General features: G+C 39.2%; 1 protein-coding gene across 2 annotated transcripts in view; it reads right to left on the reverse strand.

The window, feature by feature from the left end:
- The window catches only part of LOC144595310 (synaptotagmin-like protein 2), a 117001-nt gene that overhangs the window by 820 nt on the left and 99609 nt on the right, over nt 1-16572 (reverse strand). For both annotated transcript variants that reach the window (XM_078402650.1, XM_078402649.1), the window contains 6 exons: nt 15769-15938; nt 13246-13348; nt 11434-11595; nt 4296-4371; nt 4129-4219; nt 3121-3326 (listed from right to left, as the gene is read on the reverse strand). In XM_078402650.1, the coding sequence (XP_078258776.1) occupies nt 3121-3326; nt 4129-4219; nt 4296-4371; nt 11434-11595; nt 13246-13348; nt 15769-15938 (808 nt within the window). The remainder of the gene's footprint in view (nt 1-3120; nt 3327-4128; nt 4220-4295; nt 4372-11433; nt 11596-13245; nt 13349-15768; nt 15939-16572) is intronic.

Raw genomic sequence — 16572 nt, forward strand, 5'->3', positions numbered from 1 at the left:
AGTTTCAACCTCGGTTTATAAACACATAGTACATTAGAGATCACAAAACTGGATAGTTAGTATATTGCCGTTCCTTGTGGCATAATGATCAGCTAGATTCCTACAGAATGTTTCACATCTTCAAAGCTGTACATCACATAAAGAGATTAGCAAATGAGTTTAAAGGGAAACCAAGAATTGTGAAATCAACAAGGCGAGAAAAGATGAAAACTATTGCAATCTCATAAACATTTCCACATTGATTTAATAGGCTAGGTAGATTAACTATTCAGCAGTCGGTGAAAGTTATTTCTCTCAGGCTGATCGAGTGGTGTTGAGTAAGAAAAATACCACCAGAACATCTACAAATGTCCAACAGGGGAAGCACAACATTAATTTATAGACTGTCCAAATAAAACAAAACTTGTCATTTAGAACATAAGCTCAATAAAGCTGCATTTTGTCCAAGTTTCAGAAGCTTTCACCCAACTAGTGCACTTTGTATGGTTGCTGACACAAATACTTCATGCATTCGAGGGTCTAAAATATGCAAATAAACACTCATATCCAGAACTTTTACAGAATGGATTTTGCCAAGCTATGGATTTCATCAACCATGCGCCCTCTACTGAGTAAGTATTGAAGTACACAGTCAACACTTGCTCAAAAATCAAGTTACATCTTCTTTCAAAAAAGGCAGTTTCTAAAACAATCTTCTTTCGTGTCCATCATCCATGTTTCAAATGTTGACATCGCTGTCATCATCCATCCTGAAAAGGACGCAAACTTCTGGCGACAATCAGTGGGAGCCATCACTTGTTACAATAGATGATGGTGGTATCCGAATTAGCTCAGGACACTTCCAGTTTCCACAATGAGAACAAATGAAAAATACGTTCTTTACTTTATCCTGTTACAAGGCTGTTCACAGTGAAACACTCACATTGCAAGCATTTAACCATACTTATCTATTTTTGAATGCAATCTCTGACACTTTTTCAATATTTTAAACAAATTACAAATTAACATCCCTGATTTATAAGATTGCTTCACAAGTCACAGACTGCTGTGGAGGTTTAGATTGCATCAGATCCAGGGTAAGCTAGCTAACTCAATACAGAAAAAAACAAAATGTGGAGGAACATAGTTGGTTAGGAAGCACCTCAGGAAAACATGAACCAATTACAAAATTGGCTGTAGGAAACAGGGTGAAGGTCAAAGTTGTTTTTCAGACAGGAGGCCTGTGATTAGGGATGTGCCTCAGGAATCAGTGCTGGGTCCATTGCTGTTTGTCATCTATATCAGCAATTTGGCAGAGAATATACTAGGCATGTTTAATAAGACAATAAGACATGGGAGTCAGCTCCACCATTCGATCAAGTCTTATCTATTTTTCCCACAATTCCATTCTCCTGCCTTCTCCCCATAACTTCTGACACCCTTACTAATCAAGAACTTTCCAATCTCTGCTTTAAAAACCCCCCGATGACGGCTTCCACAACCGTCTATGGAAATGAATTTCCACAGGTTCACCACCCTCTCACTAAAGAAATTCCTCCTCATCTCCATTCTAAAGGCACATCCTTTTATTCTGAGGCTGCACCCTCTGGTCCTAGACTCTCCCACTATTCAAAACATCATCGCAAATGACACTTTAATAGCTGATATTGTAGACAGTGAAGATGGTTATCAAGATTCCCAGCAAGATCTGAACACCTGAGCAAGTGGGCTAAGGGCAGCTGATGAACTTTAATTCAATTAGGTGTGAGGTGATGCAATTTTGGAAGTCAAAACAGTGCAGGTACTTTATGTTGAATGGTACGACTCCCGGGAGTGTTGTCGAGCATGGTTCCCTGAAAGGGTGGTCACAGGTATTTAGGGTGGTGAAGCAGCCTTTTGGTACTTTGGCCTTCATCAGTCAGGCAATTGAGTGTAAAATACAAAGCGCAGTAATAACTCAGTGGGCCAGGCAATATCTGTGGAATGTTTAGAAGATGTTTTGAGTCAGGACCTTTACACAAGGAACTACAAATGCCAAGCATCCCAACCTAAAATGTCCTATCGCCTCCAAAATGTTGTTTGAACCATTGAGTTTCTCCCAACAATTTGTATTTTTCTCAAGATTCTAGCATCTACAATTCCTTGTAAAAGGTCCTGACCCAAAATGTCACCTATTCCCATCTGTCCTTGCCGGCTGCCTGAACTGCTGAGTTATTAGAATCACCTTGTGTTTGGCTGAAGATTCCAGCATCTGTAGTTCCTTCAATTCCCAACTGAATGTAGAGGTTGTGATGTTATGTTACAATTGTACAAGATGTTGGCGAGACTGTACTTAGAGTATTATGTTCAGTTTTGATCACACTGCCAGAAGATACCATTAAATTGAAAAGTGTGCAGAGAAGATTTATATTGATGTTGGAAGGACTCGAGGGCTTGACCTATAGCAAGGGATTGGGCAGGCTAGGACTTTATTCCTTGGAGAGCAATAGGCTGAGGGATGATCTTGAAGAGGAGATGTATAAAATCATGAGGGGAATAGATCAAGTGAATTCTTGCTATTGAGGGCGTGCAGCGTAGGTTCACTGTTAATTCCCGGAATGGCGGGACTGTCATATGTTGAAAGACTGGAGCAACTAGGCTTGTATACGCTGGAATTTAGAAGGATGAGAAGGGATCTTATTGAAACATATAAGATTATTAAGGGATTGGACACATTAGAGGCAGGAAACATGTTCCCAATGTTGGGGGAGTCCAGAACCAGGGGCCACAGTTTAAGAATAAGGGGTAGGCCATTTAGAACGGAGATGAGGAAAAACTTTTTCAGACAGAGAGTTGTGAATCTGTGGAATTCTCTGCCTCAGAAGGCAGTGGAGGCCAATTCTCTGGATGCTTTAAAGAGAGAGCTAGAGAGGGTTCTTAAAGATAGCAGAGTCAGGGGTATGGGGAGAAGGCAGGAACGGGGTACTGATTGTGAATGATCAGCCATGATCACATTGAATGGCCTACTCCTGCACCTATTGTCTATTGTCTATTGCAGAGATTCTTTTTCCCAGGATGGAAATCAAGAACTCAAGGGCATAAGTTTAAGCTGAAAGGGGAAAGATTTAATATTCAACGAAGTAACATCTTAGAGACCATTACCTGTGCCAAGGCCAATCCTTAGTCCTCCAAGAAAATGATTCACCAATTTATCATGGTCCCAGACTGAAAGTTCAACACATGCATCTTTGAGATCCTCTGGCCCAAAACCATCATAAACCATGGTGTGATTGAAATTTGGGTTCCTATTTTTTTTCACAACCCGAGACTTCTGACGGCTTTTCTTGCTCGTGTCTGGAAGAATGAAGCTTGTAGAAAAACAAGATTAATTAGAACAAACCAAAAAGTTTGGTTGAACTCAAATATATTGGTTCAATAAAAGCGTTAATTCATTTTGGCATATGCAAACGCACAAAAATTACAAAAACTAACTTCACGATTGCAATGATGTGACCAAGTAACAATGTTTAACGTTTGGTTAGCCTTTGGAGCCAGCTCTCAACTATAGCTGTCAATTGTAGTCTAGATTCTGTGGAATATGGTTGGCAATCTCTTACATAACTGTTAGCATTTCTCCACATAAAAGGTCAGCTGTTCAGTTTTCTGTACCGACATCGCTGTTCCAAACTTGAAGTCCCTATTCACCATTTTGTTCTCCCTGAATAACAATGACCATTTATCATACCCTCTAACACTATTGCTAAGTGCACTGTAATTCTCCCATTAGTTCAAAATATATTTTGAAATACATTTTTCAAAATAGTTTTACAATTTCTATCTACCCATATCTGTATTATATGTTTAAATTTATTGCTCTCTGAAAAATGTAATTTAAAAAGTTTGTTTAAAAATGGGTGTTTCCTTCTTAGTTTGTCGTCTGAGAATTTTATGATTTCACAAACAGTCCGGCCAATTTTATAACATCACAGCTGTGGAAGTACAGCAATCCCCTTACACTTAGCACAACAGAAATTATTCTTCACATGTAAGATGATCATTTACTTTGATATCAGAACAAATTTGGCATCCTTGAATTTTGTTGAGTATGCAAATAAATCTCATATGCAAGATTATTTTCCAAAAATATATAATAGAAAAGTAATATTTTACCATTTAACAAATGGATCCAAACGATGTGCCCTAACTTGTGGTAAATTATTGGCTTCCTTCACCCAAATCTGAACTTCACCTGTTTTTTTCCCTGTGTGCAAAAACCTCAGTTAGCATATTGATACAACTTCAATAAATATAAATGATTAGATGTGAAGAAAAAATACCTTTATGTCCCTTTGGAATGTAACGGAAAGCCACTTTTAAGGTACCTCTGTTACCCATTGTGTAAGCCGAGATTGCCTGTAAAGAATAATGAACAAGAAAGATCATTTGGTCTGCACTTTAAATATAATTATTGCCATGACTTATCAAAAGCTGTTTTTAAAATATACAAGCTTCATTAAAACTGATCATACCTATATTAATGAGGAAAACTACCAAAGGTTCATGATTGATTTAAAAACTCAGAAGCTGTGTTAACAAAAGCTATTTATCTAATTCCAACAATTTGGTTCAGCAAGTATGCAAATTATGTTTCAAAACTTCTGGTTCTCTGTCTGTATTTTATCTGTTCCTTATTAAGAAGGTAATATACTCAGCTCCCATCATCGAGCCAACCATTTCCAAATCATGTCCAGTAATGCTTTCGTTTCCAATACTACTGAGTTGCTTCGGGGGTTCCTTGAGTGCTCTGTTCTTCTTTGACAGAGCAGAGGGATCTAGGAGTACATGGTCCCATGAAAGTGGCAGCTACATAGAATGGTGAAGGCGGCATTTGGCACATTGGCCTCATCAGTTAGGGTATTGAGTATGGAAGATGCGACATTATGGTACAGTTGTACAACACATTGGAGAGGATGGACTTGGAGCATTGTGATTAGTTCTAGTCATTTGCAATGGGAAAGATGATGTTACGCTGAAAAGAAAGCAGAGAAGATTTACAAGGGCACTGCTTGGACTGAATTATAGGAGGAGGTTGGGCAGGCTAGGACTTTATTCTTTGGAATGCAGGAGGCTGAGGAGTGATCTTTTAGAGATGTATAAAATTATGAGGGGAATAGATAGGGTAAATGCACAGTCTTTTATCCAAGAGTAGAGGTATCAAAACTAGAGGGAATTGGTTTAAGGTGAGAAGGGAAAGTTTTAATAGGATTTGGAGGGGCAACCTTTTCACACAGAAGGTAGTGGGTATATGGAACGAGCTCCCAGAGGAGAAAGTTGAGGCAGGTACTATAAAATGGACTGGTACATGGATAGGAAAGGTTTAGAAGGATTTGGGCCAAATGTGAACTGGTATTCGCTTAGATGGGGCATCTTGCTTGGCATGGGCTAAAGATCCACTTTCCATGGTTTGTGACTCTCTGACAACGTTCACATGTGCAAACGAAAGAAAGCTGCCTGGGAGGATTAGCCTTGAGGAGTATGCAGAAAGCCCCAGGTTGTCTTGGAAAGGTTAAGAAGTGGGCAGATACAGTATAATGTAGATAAACAAAAGGTTATCCAGTTTGATGGTAATAATTGGAAAGTAGCTTGTTGTCTGAATGGTGATAGATTTGGAAGTTGAATAACACCTGAAGGTGCTTCAGACGATGGAGGTAACAAATTGTATGCTGATATTCATAATGAGAGGATCCGAGTGTCAGAGAAAAGATGTTTTGTATTCATACAGGGTTTATATTGTGTAAAGTTTTCACATCCTAATCTGAGGCAGGATGTTCTTGCTAGAGGATGCTCAGTAGAGGTTCACCAGACTGATTCCTAGAGTGGCACGGCCTGTGTATGAGAAAGATTGGTCATTGAGACTTAGATTTACTGGAGTTTAGAAGAATGATTGAGGTTCTCATAACGTCTACAAAATTCTAATCAGATTGGCCAGATTGGACATTGGAAGGAAGTTTCCGATGACCAGGAAATCCAGAATCTGGGGTCACTGTCTGACAATAAGGAATAAACCATCTAAGACTGAGAGGAGGAGAAATTTCTTCTCCCAGAGTGGTGAGTTACAGAAACATTGACGAATGAAACCCAAATTACACACGGTTGAAGAAGGTGCCCTAGCTATGGGGAACATGATGCTTCCCAGCCAAACCCGCAAGGGCGCTGGGAAGCTGACACATCTTCTGACGCCAAAGAAATCCATCCTTGTGGGGACATGGAACATCCGAACCATGTTCCAGGCTGGCAAGGCTGCCACTGTTGCCAACAAAATGGTGCTCTACAATCTCTCAGTCCTGGGCTTGGCAGAAACAAGATGGACACAGTCAGGGTAGATCAAATTGGCCAGTGGACAATCCATTATTTACTCCGGAAAGGAAGATGAGAGAGTGAAACATACAGAGGGAGTGGCCATAATGATGATGAAGGACACTAGAAAGGCTCTAACGGCATGGAAACCCATCAGCTCTCGCCTCATCTCCACAACCTTCAAAACCAACAAGAGAATGAAAGCCCACATAATCCAATGTTATGCACCCACCAACGATGCAGAGGAGGAGGTCAAAGACAGGTTCTATGACAGCTTGAACCACCTACTTGGTAGTATTGGAGGCAGAGATCTCATTATCCTGATGGGTGACTTCAACGCCAAGATTGGAGACCAAAACGAGGGATATGAGGCAGCAATGGGAAAACATGGAGTGGGGAAAATGGCGAGATGTTTGCTGAGACCTGTGTTAACAATAACCTAGTGATTGGGGGAAGTGTATTCCCCCATAAAACAATCCACAAAACAACTTGGCTGTCACCAGATCATGTCACAGAAAATCAAATTGACCATATTTGTATCTGTAAAAAGTTCAGAAGGTCCATGGAAGATGTCAGAACAAGAAGAGGAGCAGATGCAGCTTCAGACCACCACCTCCTGGTAGGGAAATTCAAGCTAAGGCTGAGGAGACACCACCAGGCCAAAAGCCAAAGAGCTAAATACAGCACTGAATACCTCAGCAGTGCTCAAGTGGTGAAGAAGTTCAATGATATCCTCTCAAGGGAAAATACAGAGCTACAGCTGAGGAGGAAGGAAGGATGGACAATAAATGAGGAGTGGGAACACCTAAAAGCTGCTTGGAGCACAACCTGTGAGGAGGCCCTAGGGAGAAGGACCCAAAAGCACAAGGAGTGGATAACACCAGAAAACCTCAACACAATCCAACAGAGGAGAAAGTTCAAAGAGAAGGTGAACAACTCAAGGACAAGAGCTGAAAAGGCTTTGGCCCAAAAGGAGTACAACAGATGCCACAAAGAAGTAAGAAAGAACATCAGGAGGGACAAGAGAACAATGGTGGAAAGGCTAGGCAAGGAGGCAAAAATTGCGGCGAATCAAAGGAACATGAGGGAGTTATATACTATCACAAGGAAATTGTCCGGGACATACTTGCACAGTAATAAACCAATTACAGATAAGAACGGCCAACTGCTTTCAACCCAGGAGGGGCAGCTCAACAGATGGGTAGAGCATTTCGAAGAAGTCTTAAACACGCCACCACCGACAGTGCAGCCACATATTCCCCAAACCAGGATACCACTACATATTAAGTGTGATAGACCAACAAAATCAGAAATAAAGGCTGCAATCAAGCAACTGAAAACTGGCAAGGCCACTGGCCCAGACAATATTCCACCTGAAGCCCTTAAAGTAGATATAGACTCATCAACAGACATGCTCTACAGCTTCTTTGGAAGAATTTGGGAGGAAGAAAAGACACCCACAGAATGGGCAGAGGGACACATTTTGAAACTGCCAAAAAAAAGGTGGCTTAAGAAAATGTGACAACTACCGAGGAATCACCCTACTTTCTGTACTCAGTAAAATTCTCAACCGGGTCATCCTCAACCGTCTTCAGGAAGCTGTACACGAGAGGCTACGGGACCAGCAAGCAGGATTCAGGAAGGATCGCTCATGCACAGACCACATAGCAACACTACGCATCATCATTGAACAGTCCATTGAATGGAATATGTCCCTGTACATCAACTTCATCGACTTTGAGAAAGCGTTTGACAGCTTAAACAGGACAACACTATGGTGCCTAATGGACCACTATGGAATTCCCACCAAGATCATAAACTTAATCAAGAACTCGTATGATGGAACCTCATGCAAAGTTATGTATGCAGACCAGCTCTCCCAGAGCTTTAGTGTCAAAACGGGTGTTAAGCAGGGATGTCTACTGTCACCATTCCTGTTCCTCCTGGCAATTGACTGGATCATGATGGAAACAACTGAAGGGAAAAGAAATGGAATTAAGTGGACAATGTGGGAAGAGCTAGATGACCTTGACTTTGCAGACAACAGAGCTCTCCTTTCACACACACAGATACAAATGCAGGAGAAGACGGTCAAACTCTTACAAGCTGCAACAAAACTTGGTCTTACACCCAATACAGCAAAGACACAGGTGATGAAGATCCACTCCAAAACCAGCAACCCTATCCTCATTCACAGCACTGCCCTGGAGGAGGTAGAAACATTCACATACCTAGGCAGTGTTGTGGACACCACCGGAGGGGCAGATGCAGACATAAGCAGCAGGATCAATAAGGCTAGGGTGGTGTTTAACATGCTCAGGAAGATCTGGAGTTCAAAATACATCTCAATTAACACCAAAATACACATCTTTAATTCAAATGTGAAGCAGGTAATGCTGTATGGATCAGAGACATGGACAACAAAACACACAACAAACAGGCTGCAAACATTCATTAACACCTGCCTCAGAAGAATACTAAACATCTGGAGGAGAGACAAGGAAGCAATGTGTTCCTGTGGAAAAGAACAAGCCAGGATCCCATTGACTTACAAATTCGAAAGAGAAAATAGAGTTGGATTGGACACACCCTCAGAAAACCTGCCACAAACATCACCCCACAAGCCCTGTAATAGAACCCCCAAGGAAAAAGGAAACGAGGTCGCCCCAGGAACAGCTGGAGAAAAGGTGTGCAGGCAGAAATGTCTGGGAGTGGGCTCAACTGGGGAGATCACGAATCAACCGCCAACAACCGCCAACCATTTGTCAATGGCCTATGCTCCCTAGAGGAGCCAAGGGCTTAAGAAGAAGAAGAAGAAGAGTGGTGAAGCAAATTTCCACCAAAAGGTAGTCGAAGCCAAATTATTAAATATATTCAACAGAAGTTAGATTGTATGGTTTGATTTGGAGGGATCAAAAGATATGGGGAAAAGCTGGAATAGATTACTAAAAATTAGATGGTCAGTCATGACTGTATAGAATGGCAGATTAGGCTTGGAGGACCAAATGCCCAACTACTGCTCTTATTTTCCAAGTTTCTATATGACAATATATTAGGCTCCATAATTGCACTGATAAAATAGCTTTCCAAAGCCTCGCTCGTGCCTTCAAATCCTTCCAAGCTGTTGGCTTGCGCATTTGATGTTTGTCCTGGAATTCTTGAAGAGCATTGTGGAATGCATTTCCTATGTGAGTAAGGCTCATTCAAGAAACATGAGATGAGAAAACATTTCTTCACACAGAGAGTGGTGAGTCTGTGGAATTCTCTGCCACAGAAGGTAGTTGAGGCCAGTTCATTGGCTATATTTAAGAGGGAGTTAGATGTGCCCCTTTTTGCTAAAGGGATCAGGGGGTATGGAGAGAAGGCAGGTACAGGCTACTGAGCTGAATGATCAGCCATGATCATATTGAATGGCGGTGCAGGCTCGAAGGGCCGAATGGCCTACTCCTGCACCTATTTTCTATGTTTCTATGTTTCTATGTTTCTAAACCAGCCATTCACCTTTTGAAGAGTAACTAGGGATGGGAAAAAAATGTTGGCCTTGTCAGCTGCAATCATGAAGGGAATTTACTTTTGCAATGAGTATGCGCTATAACCTGCAGTCCATCTTATATATGTGTGGGTACCCAGCTGACAACATTTTTCACTTTCCCAGGTCCTCCCATTAAATGGCACACTAGTTCTCAGTGCAATTAATCGATTCCAAGGAAAATGAAGATTGTTTCAAGAGTTGGAGACAAGATTACCACATTCCACCTCGAACAAGTTAGAACATTGTTTAGTTGTGTTCGGACAACACTTGCAGAGGCAAGGACTTCTACTGAGGGATGCAATTATGGAACTAGGTATGTAGTTTGGCAATATTCCTCCCAAATCCTGAACATTAGCTCAATGATGGTGAGTTAGTTTGGTGACACATGACAATGGGGCATAGAAAGGTACAGCACAGGTTCCTACAGCCCACAAACTCTGTACTGAACATGATGCCAAGATAAACTAATCTCAATTGCCTGCACCTGATCTATTTTCCTCTATATCCATGCCTATTAAAAAGCATCTTAAATGCCAACAATTCCATCACTATTGCTTTTGCAATCTTTCACAGACAAAAGAGACAAAATCCCCAATCTTTGATTGGAGACCAAAGATGACATTGCTCATGCACTGACCTGTTGAAAGATGTGAATAGTGTCAATGTTTAATCATCTCTGCTTGGAATAATCTATAGGCTAAATTCAGATTGACAGGAACTTTCACTAATGCAGAAAACTATTGTTAGGATACATACTTGGAGCTCTGCATGCAGATCTCTGTCACCTTCAAAAACGTTAGTCTCTGGTTATGTTTTTCCTGAGAACTGAAAGTTGGAATACTTTGGAGATGTTTTCTCCTGGCCAGAACCATTTCATTCCACCTTTGAGATCCCCAGGCAAGTCTGCTTTACCTTTCAGTCCTCTTCGTTTGCTCTTGGCTCTACTGCATGCTCAGTCAGCTAATTTCCAAAGTACTCATTCATTTAAGGTGCAGTAGGCATCCTTAATATCTGTTTTCCTCTCAGCTTTACTAATAATTTCAAACAGCTGTACCCTGGTCTTTTGACTGAAATTTGAGATCTGCAGCCGACTCTTTAGTGAACTGCAAGCAACTTGTGTAATCACTGTTACAATTTGTGTGGTCCAGATATTGGTAAGTAGATAATCATGATACAATTTCAAACCGAGCCTCCAATTGAATGGCAATTGATATAATCTGTGCATGTCCTGTATGCGCTGGTACAGCAGGAAATAAAGGTGACAAAGAAGCGTGGTTTAAGTATGAAAAATACTATTCCACTATTTTCATAGGAAACTAATGAGTTATTGCAATGCTTCATTCAACCACCAAATAAATATCAATGCCCCTGCAGAGCAAACCCATCATCATTTTTTATTTATTTTCTTGGTATTATTAATATGCTTATATAACTAATTTCTGATGAGAGGTATATCATTGGGAAAAATATAGTTTAAGCAAGAGGTGATTTTTATTCTAAGTGATCTAAATTAACATTTCAGATGTGTACTAAGTGCATTGTGTTGAATCATCTTATATATGTTAAACTATTTCATTATAAATTACCCTTGGTTTCAGGTTGTACCATTCCATTTGCTTGCTGGTCCAATTCCATTTTTCCAATTCTACGTTTATTTCACCCAGAAAATTGTTTCGTCCAAATGTGTCATTGTGCCAAACAGAAAGGTTCAGAGTCTGTGCCATCAGGACATCTTTCTCAACATTATACTGTCACATGAGAGATATACACAATCAGAATGGAAACAAAAAGTTGATAAACCTATAATATTCAGTACTTTTATTTCCTTCATGAGGAGCTAGTCTTTGGACATTTGTTGACCACTTAATGACTATTCATTAAAATATACATCGTATTCTTAAAACTTGCATGTTTAGTACTAATTAGCTTACACTTGTGTCTCTTAAATTTGCTAAACAGGAAATAAATTATTGACTACAACTTTTGTGGAAGGTAATCAGGAGTTTCTTATCTGCACTTTCCCTGCACCAGTAACACAATATTCTGTGATCGGGTTTAGTTTCTCTTTTTGCACTTCTTGTCGTACTCAAGTGTGGTCTGATATCACACAAAGCAAACCTTTCCACTGTATCTCTGGACATATAGTAATAATAAATATCAATAGCAAACTCAGAAAAGAGAGTGTCATTAAACAAATACTGTACTCTCTATGCAATTAATCAAAAACAATTACCAATTATTTCATAATAAAGGCAAATAATGGACCCAAGTATTACACAGACAAATGTTATACATTCTAAAAGGTTTTTATATGTCTATTTTAGACTTCATTATGCTACAAATTAGGCTGGACAAGTAGCAGTAAAGTGATTTTATGTCTCAGTCCCTTTAATCTCATTACACACCTGCCTAGTTTTACTGCATTGGTATTAAAAAGGCAGCATAGATCCAAACATCATGAAAATCTGGCACCATAAGAAAGGGAAATCAAAGACACAAATATTTAAATGTACAGTAAGTAAAATAGTGCAAATTGAAAGGAAAGGAGATTCTCTGCCTCCATCATAGCTTGTAGGGGTTCCAATTTCTCACTGTGGTTCAAGTCTATGACAAAAAAATCTGAACTCTAGAAAACTTTGTGCAGAAAAAATAGCCTCTCAGTGCTAAGCATTCTTTGGAATTGTATATATTTCTGTGAGATCATGTCTCATTCTTCAATGCATATGGGTCTATTCTGCCCTAATTTTAAGTACATAACTGCCCTCATATCTTGGGAATCAACATAGTGAACTTTGGACACACTCCATCTCAGGGCATGTATATAATTCCTTTGACGAGGAAATTAAATGTAGCACTGTGGATATGAGTTTACCAATAATCTCTATAATTGGAATGTCTTTTTTACCCTCACTCTAGCCCCATCTGAGTAAAGGCTAAAATAACTGCTTGCTCATCGAATTAACCTTCCTGCATGTGCAATTTATTAGCATCTCCTCTGATGCATCACACCAAATTTTAACCACTTCTCACACCTTTAGAATTCAAAAGGAATACAAACCGTGTTTATGAAAGTAGAGTTAATTTTTAATTCCAAGATCCAGCATTATTCTGGTGCAATTTGCAACACAATTTAGACAAAAGTGGAGAGACTATTCTTGGATTGCATCACAATTGTCACACAATGAAATTTTCTTATAATTGTCCTGCAATAAGATATATAATCTGCAAGAGTTTCTGGTGAGTCATCACTAGACAAGCAGTGTCTGCCAATGCATTTAAATGTGAAAAATTAATTTCCTTTTATTATTGATTTATATTTTAAATGAAATGTCAAAAAAATGTGAAAAGGATTTATGTACAACTAAAGTTGAATTACAGAAAATAATGCCCCTCCTTACCCTTAGTATTTCATTGTAGACTGGATTCAAAGTTTTCTTTTTTACTGTTGTTTTCTTCTTACCCGTTTTAATTTTATCTGGAAGCAGGTAGCTTTTCACATATCTAAAAGAACAAGAGATTTATAATGAGATGCAATGGATATATGGATTTATGTGATTTATGTTTTAAATTGCTTGAGGTTGCATTTTATTTTTTCTCATTTTTATTTTAAAGTAATTATTGTTGGAAAATGCCATTTAGCACATTCTGTTTCATCCATTCAAGGAGTTTCATCTATTTTGCATCCAGTTGTTTAAGACTCTGGATTTTTGCCCTGGTAGACTCTGGTTTGATCCTGACCTCTGGTGTTGTCTGTGTGGAGTTTGCACCTTCTCCCTGTGACAGCATGGGTTTCCTCTGGGTGCTCCGGTTTCCTCCCACATCCCAAAGATAGTGTCGGTTTGTTGGTTAATTAGCCTCTGTAAATTGCCTCAAGTCTGTAGGGAGTGGATGAGAAAGTGGGATAACATAGAACTACTAACTCACATATGGGGGGGGGAAGGGGGAGAGGAAGGGGAGGGGGAGGGGGAGGTGAGGGTGCTGCACCAATGCAGGAGTGGTTTAGGCCCAACGGGTCCACTTGGTCTAGTAATATTTATAAAGGTTTATGAAATCACTTTGGTATCAACCGTTCCTGGGCGAAAAGCTCATTATTCCGCGCTTACTTTATATTTCAGTCTATAGGGCATTCCAATTACTTGCAGACTACTTTATCTGTATTATTCCATCTACTTAACTGATTTGATTAATTTTATATTGTTTATATCCTTTCTCCTATTTGACACTGAATGCACTCTCCTTTAAGTTTATAAATCCACACTGGCCAAAATTCTCCAAGTGGTATTTCTTTTCACCATTGAATCAACTTTGCTTCCATTCTCTAGATTTTCCTCAAATCCACAATGTTTTGATTTAAATTAGTAGCCTATTGATAGAAATATTGTTGGTCATTATGGTTAGTATAGCATATTATCGTCACATCCACATGACTTGGAATGCATACCAGAGGACATAGGTTCAAGGTGAAGAGGAAAAGATTTAACAGGAATCTTAGGGGTAACTTTTTCACATAAACGGAGGTGGGTGTATGGAACAAGCTACCAGAGGAAGTAGTTGAGGCTGGGACTATCCCAAAATTAAAAAAATAGCTGGACAAGTTCATGGATAGGACAGGTTTGGAGGCTAATGGACCAAGGCTAATGGCAGGTGGGACTAGTGTAGCTGGGAGATGTTGGCCGGTGTGGGCAAGTTGGGCTGAAGGGCCTGTTTCCACATTGTATCCCTCTATCCTCGTAAGAAATAAAGGATAATTAAGATCTTCCTAGTGCGAACTAACCGATACATAATCGCTGCCAATGCCTTGAACCTTATACTTAATATTTCATTGTCGGAGGCCGTTTCATCCATCATGAATATGCTTGCTTTTTAGTTATCATTCTTTTCTTTTACTCCTTCCCAGAGTATTGGAATATTTTCTTTTCTTTAAGATTAAATACTTAATTCTCTTGCAGGATTAAATTTTAATACTACTTTTACCATCTTTTAGACAAAGCATTCCAAGTCATTATCAGTGCTTAAAATAGAAAAACAATAATCTTCTGTGAAGATTGAGTGTACCTTCAGATGCTAACAAAAAGTAATTAAAAATCAACATTACTGTATTGAGGACCCTATCTGATAATAAGATTTAGTGAAATAGAGATTTCCCAAAATATTGATTTTTATGCTGTGTTTAAACAATATTCAATATTTTTAAGCAGCAGTTTGATTACCATTGACCACAAATGATCACGAGATGTTAGATCATAGGCGATAGGAACAGAATTAGGCCATCAAGTCTACTCCGCCATTCAATCATGGCTGATCTATATCTCCCTCCAAACCCCATTCTCCTGCCTTCTCCCCATAACCCCTGAAACCCGTACTGATCAAAAATCTATCTATCTCTGCCTGAAAAATACCCATTGACAGCCTCCACAACCTTTGTGGCAAAGAATCCCATAGATTCACCCCCCCCCCCCCCCCCCCCCCCTAAAGAAATTCCTCCTCGTCCTAAAGGAACTTCCTTTAATTCTGAGGCTATGACCTCTAGTCCTAGACTTTCCCACTAGTGGAAACATCCTCTCCACATCCACTCTATCCAAGCCTTTCACTATTCGGTACGTTTCAATTAGGTCACCCCTCATTCTTCTAAACTCCAGCGAGTACAGGCCCAGCACCGTCAAATACTCATCATATATTAACCCACTTATTCCTGGGTTCAGTCTTAGACAAGCAGCAATGATTTAGAAGAATAATTTCCAGTGATTGTACACATCTCGATCCCTTAGAAATAGGTTGATATTTCAGATCCATACACTGGATAAATTTCAAAGACCATCACCATCACAGAGGTTTTGCAACATATATTTGACATACAATACATATATAGTACATAAATATTGTGAAGAGGAAGGAATAATAATTAAGAATAAAATACTAACGGATCAGATCGATTTTTCTTTTCATCGGCAACTGCCAGGTCTGAGCAGCGTACAACAAATATATGGAATTCCTTCAGCTTGTCTACATAATCCAATGAAAATTGAATTTTCCCTCTGACATCAATATTTCCAAAGTCATCACTGTAGATGCTCATTATACTCCCACTAACCTGTTAACATTCAAACAGTTCACAAATTAAATACCATGATTATAAGCTAAGAAAATTGATTATGCAAGTTGAGCAAATACAGCTTCATGAATCCTTCATTCGTACGAAATGCAACTTTTACCACTGTCCTTTGTATTCTGTCAAGCATTTCTTACAAATTTGTTTTCCTTTGAAACTAATTAAGTAGTATTCAATAATGAGGAAACAAATAGCAATTTGATCAAAGTATGCATAATTAGTGGTTGTATTCAAGGATAAAACATCATTTTACAAATGTATTGTAGAGAACACTTCACATATCCTATTTTTCTGTATTTTGAACAATCTTACCTTTTATATAATGGCAAATATCTTACCAATTTTCAGATACAACAAATAAATGTAAATGTTTTGTGCCTGGGGTTTTGCAGTAAGGGAATGGAGAAACAAAAAGTGCAAGTAAACATTTCAATTTTTTTTAAACTGCAACCAGGCCATTTACTTTCCTGATATTGGATTTTAAAAAGTGGGATTACGGAACAATTTGTTTTTGTTGGAGATTATTACTATCAAACATTTCAGTTAATTTCTTGTTATCCTGCCAGAGTTAAAATTCTACATGTTGATGGCCAAGTGCTGTCTGAGGCGTCCTGTT

Source organism: Rhinoraja longicauda, chromosome 7 (assembly GCF_053455715.1).
Source record: "Rhinoraja longicauda isolate Sanriku21f chromosome 7, sRhiLon1.1, whole genome shotgun sequence".
In the NCBI taxonomy this organism is placed as follows: domain Eukaryota; kingdom Metazoa; phylum Chordata; class Chondrichthyes; order Rajiformes; family Arhynchobatidae; genus Rhinoraja; species Rhinoraja longicauda.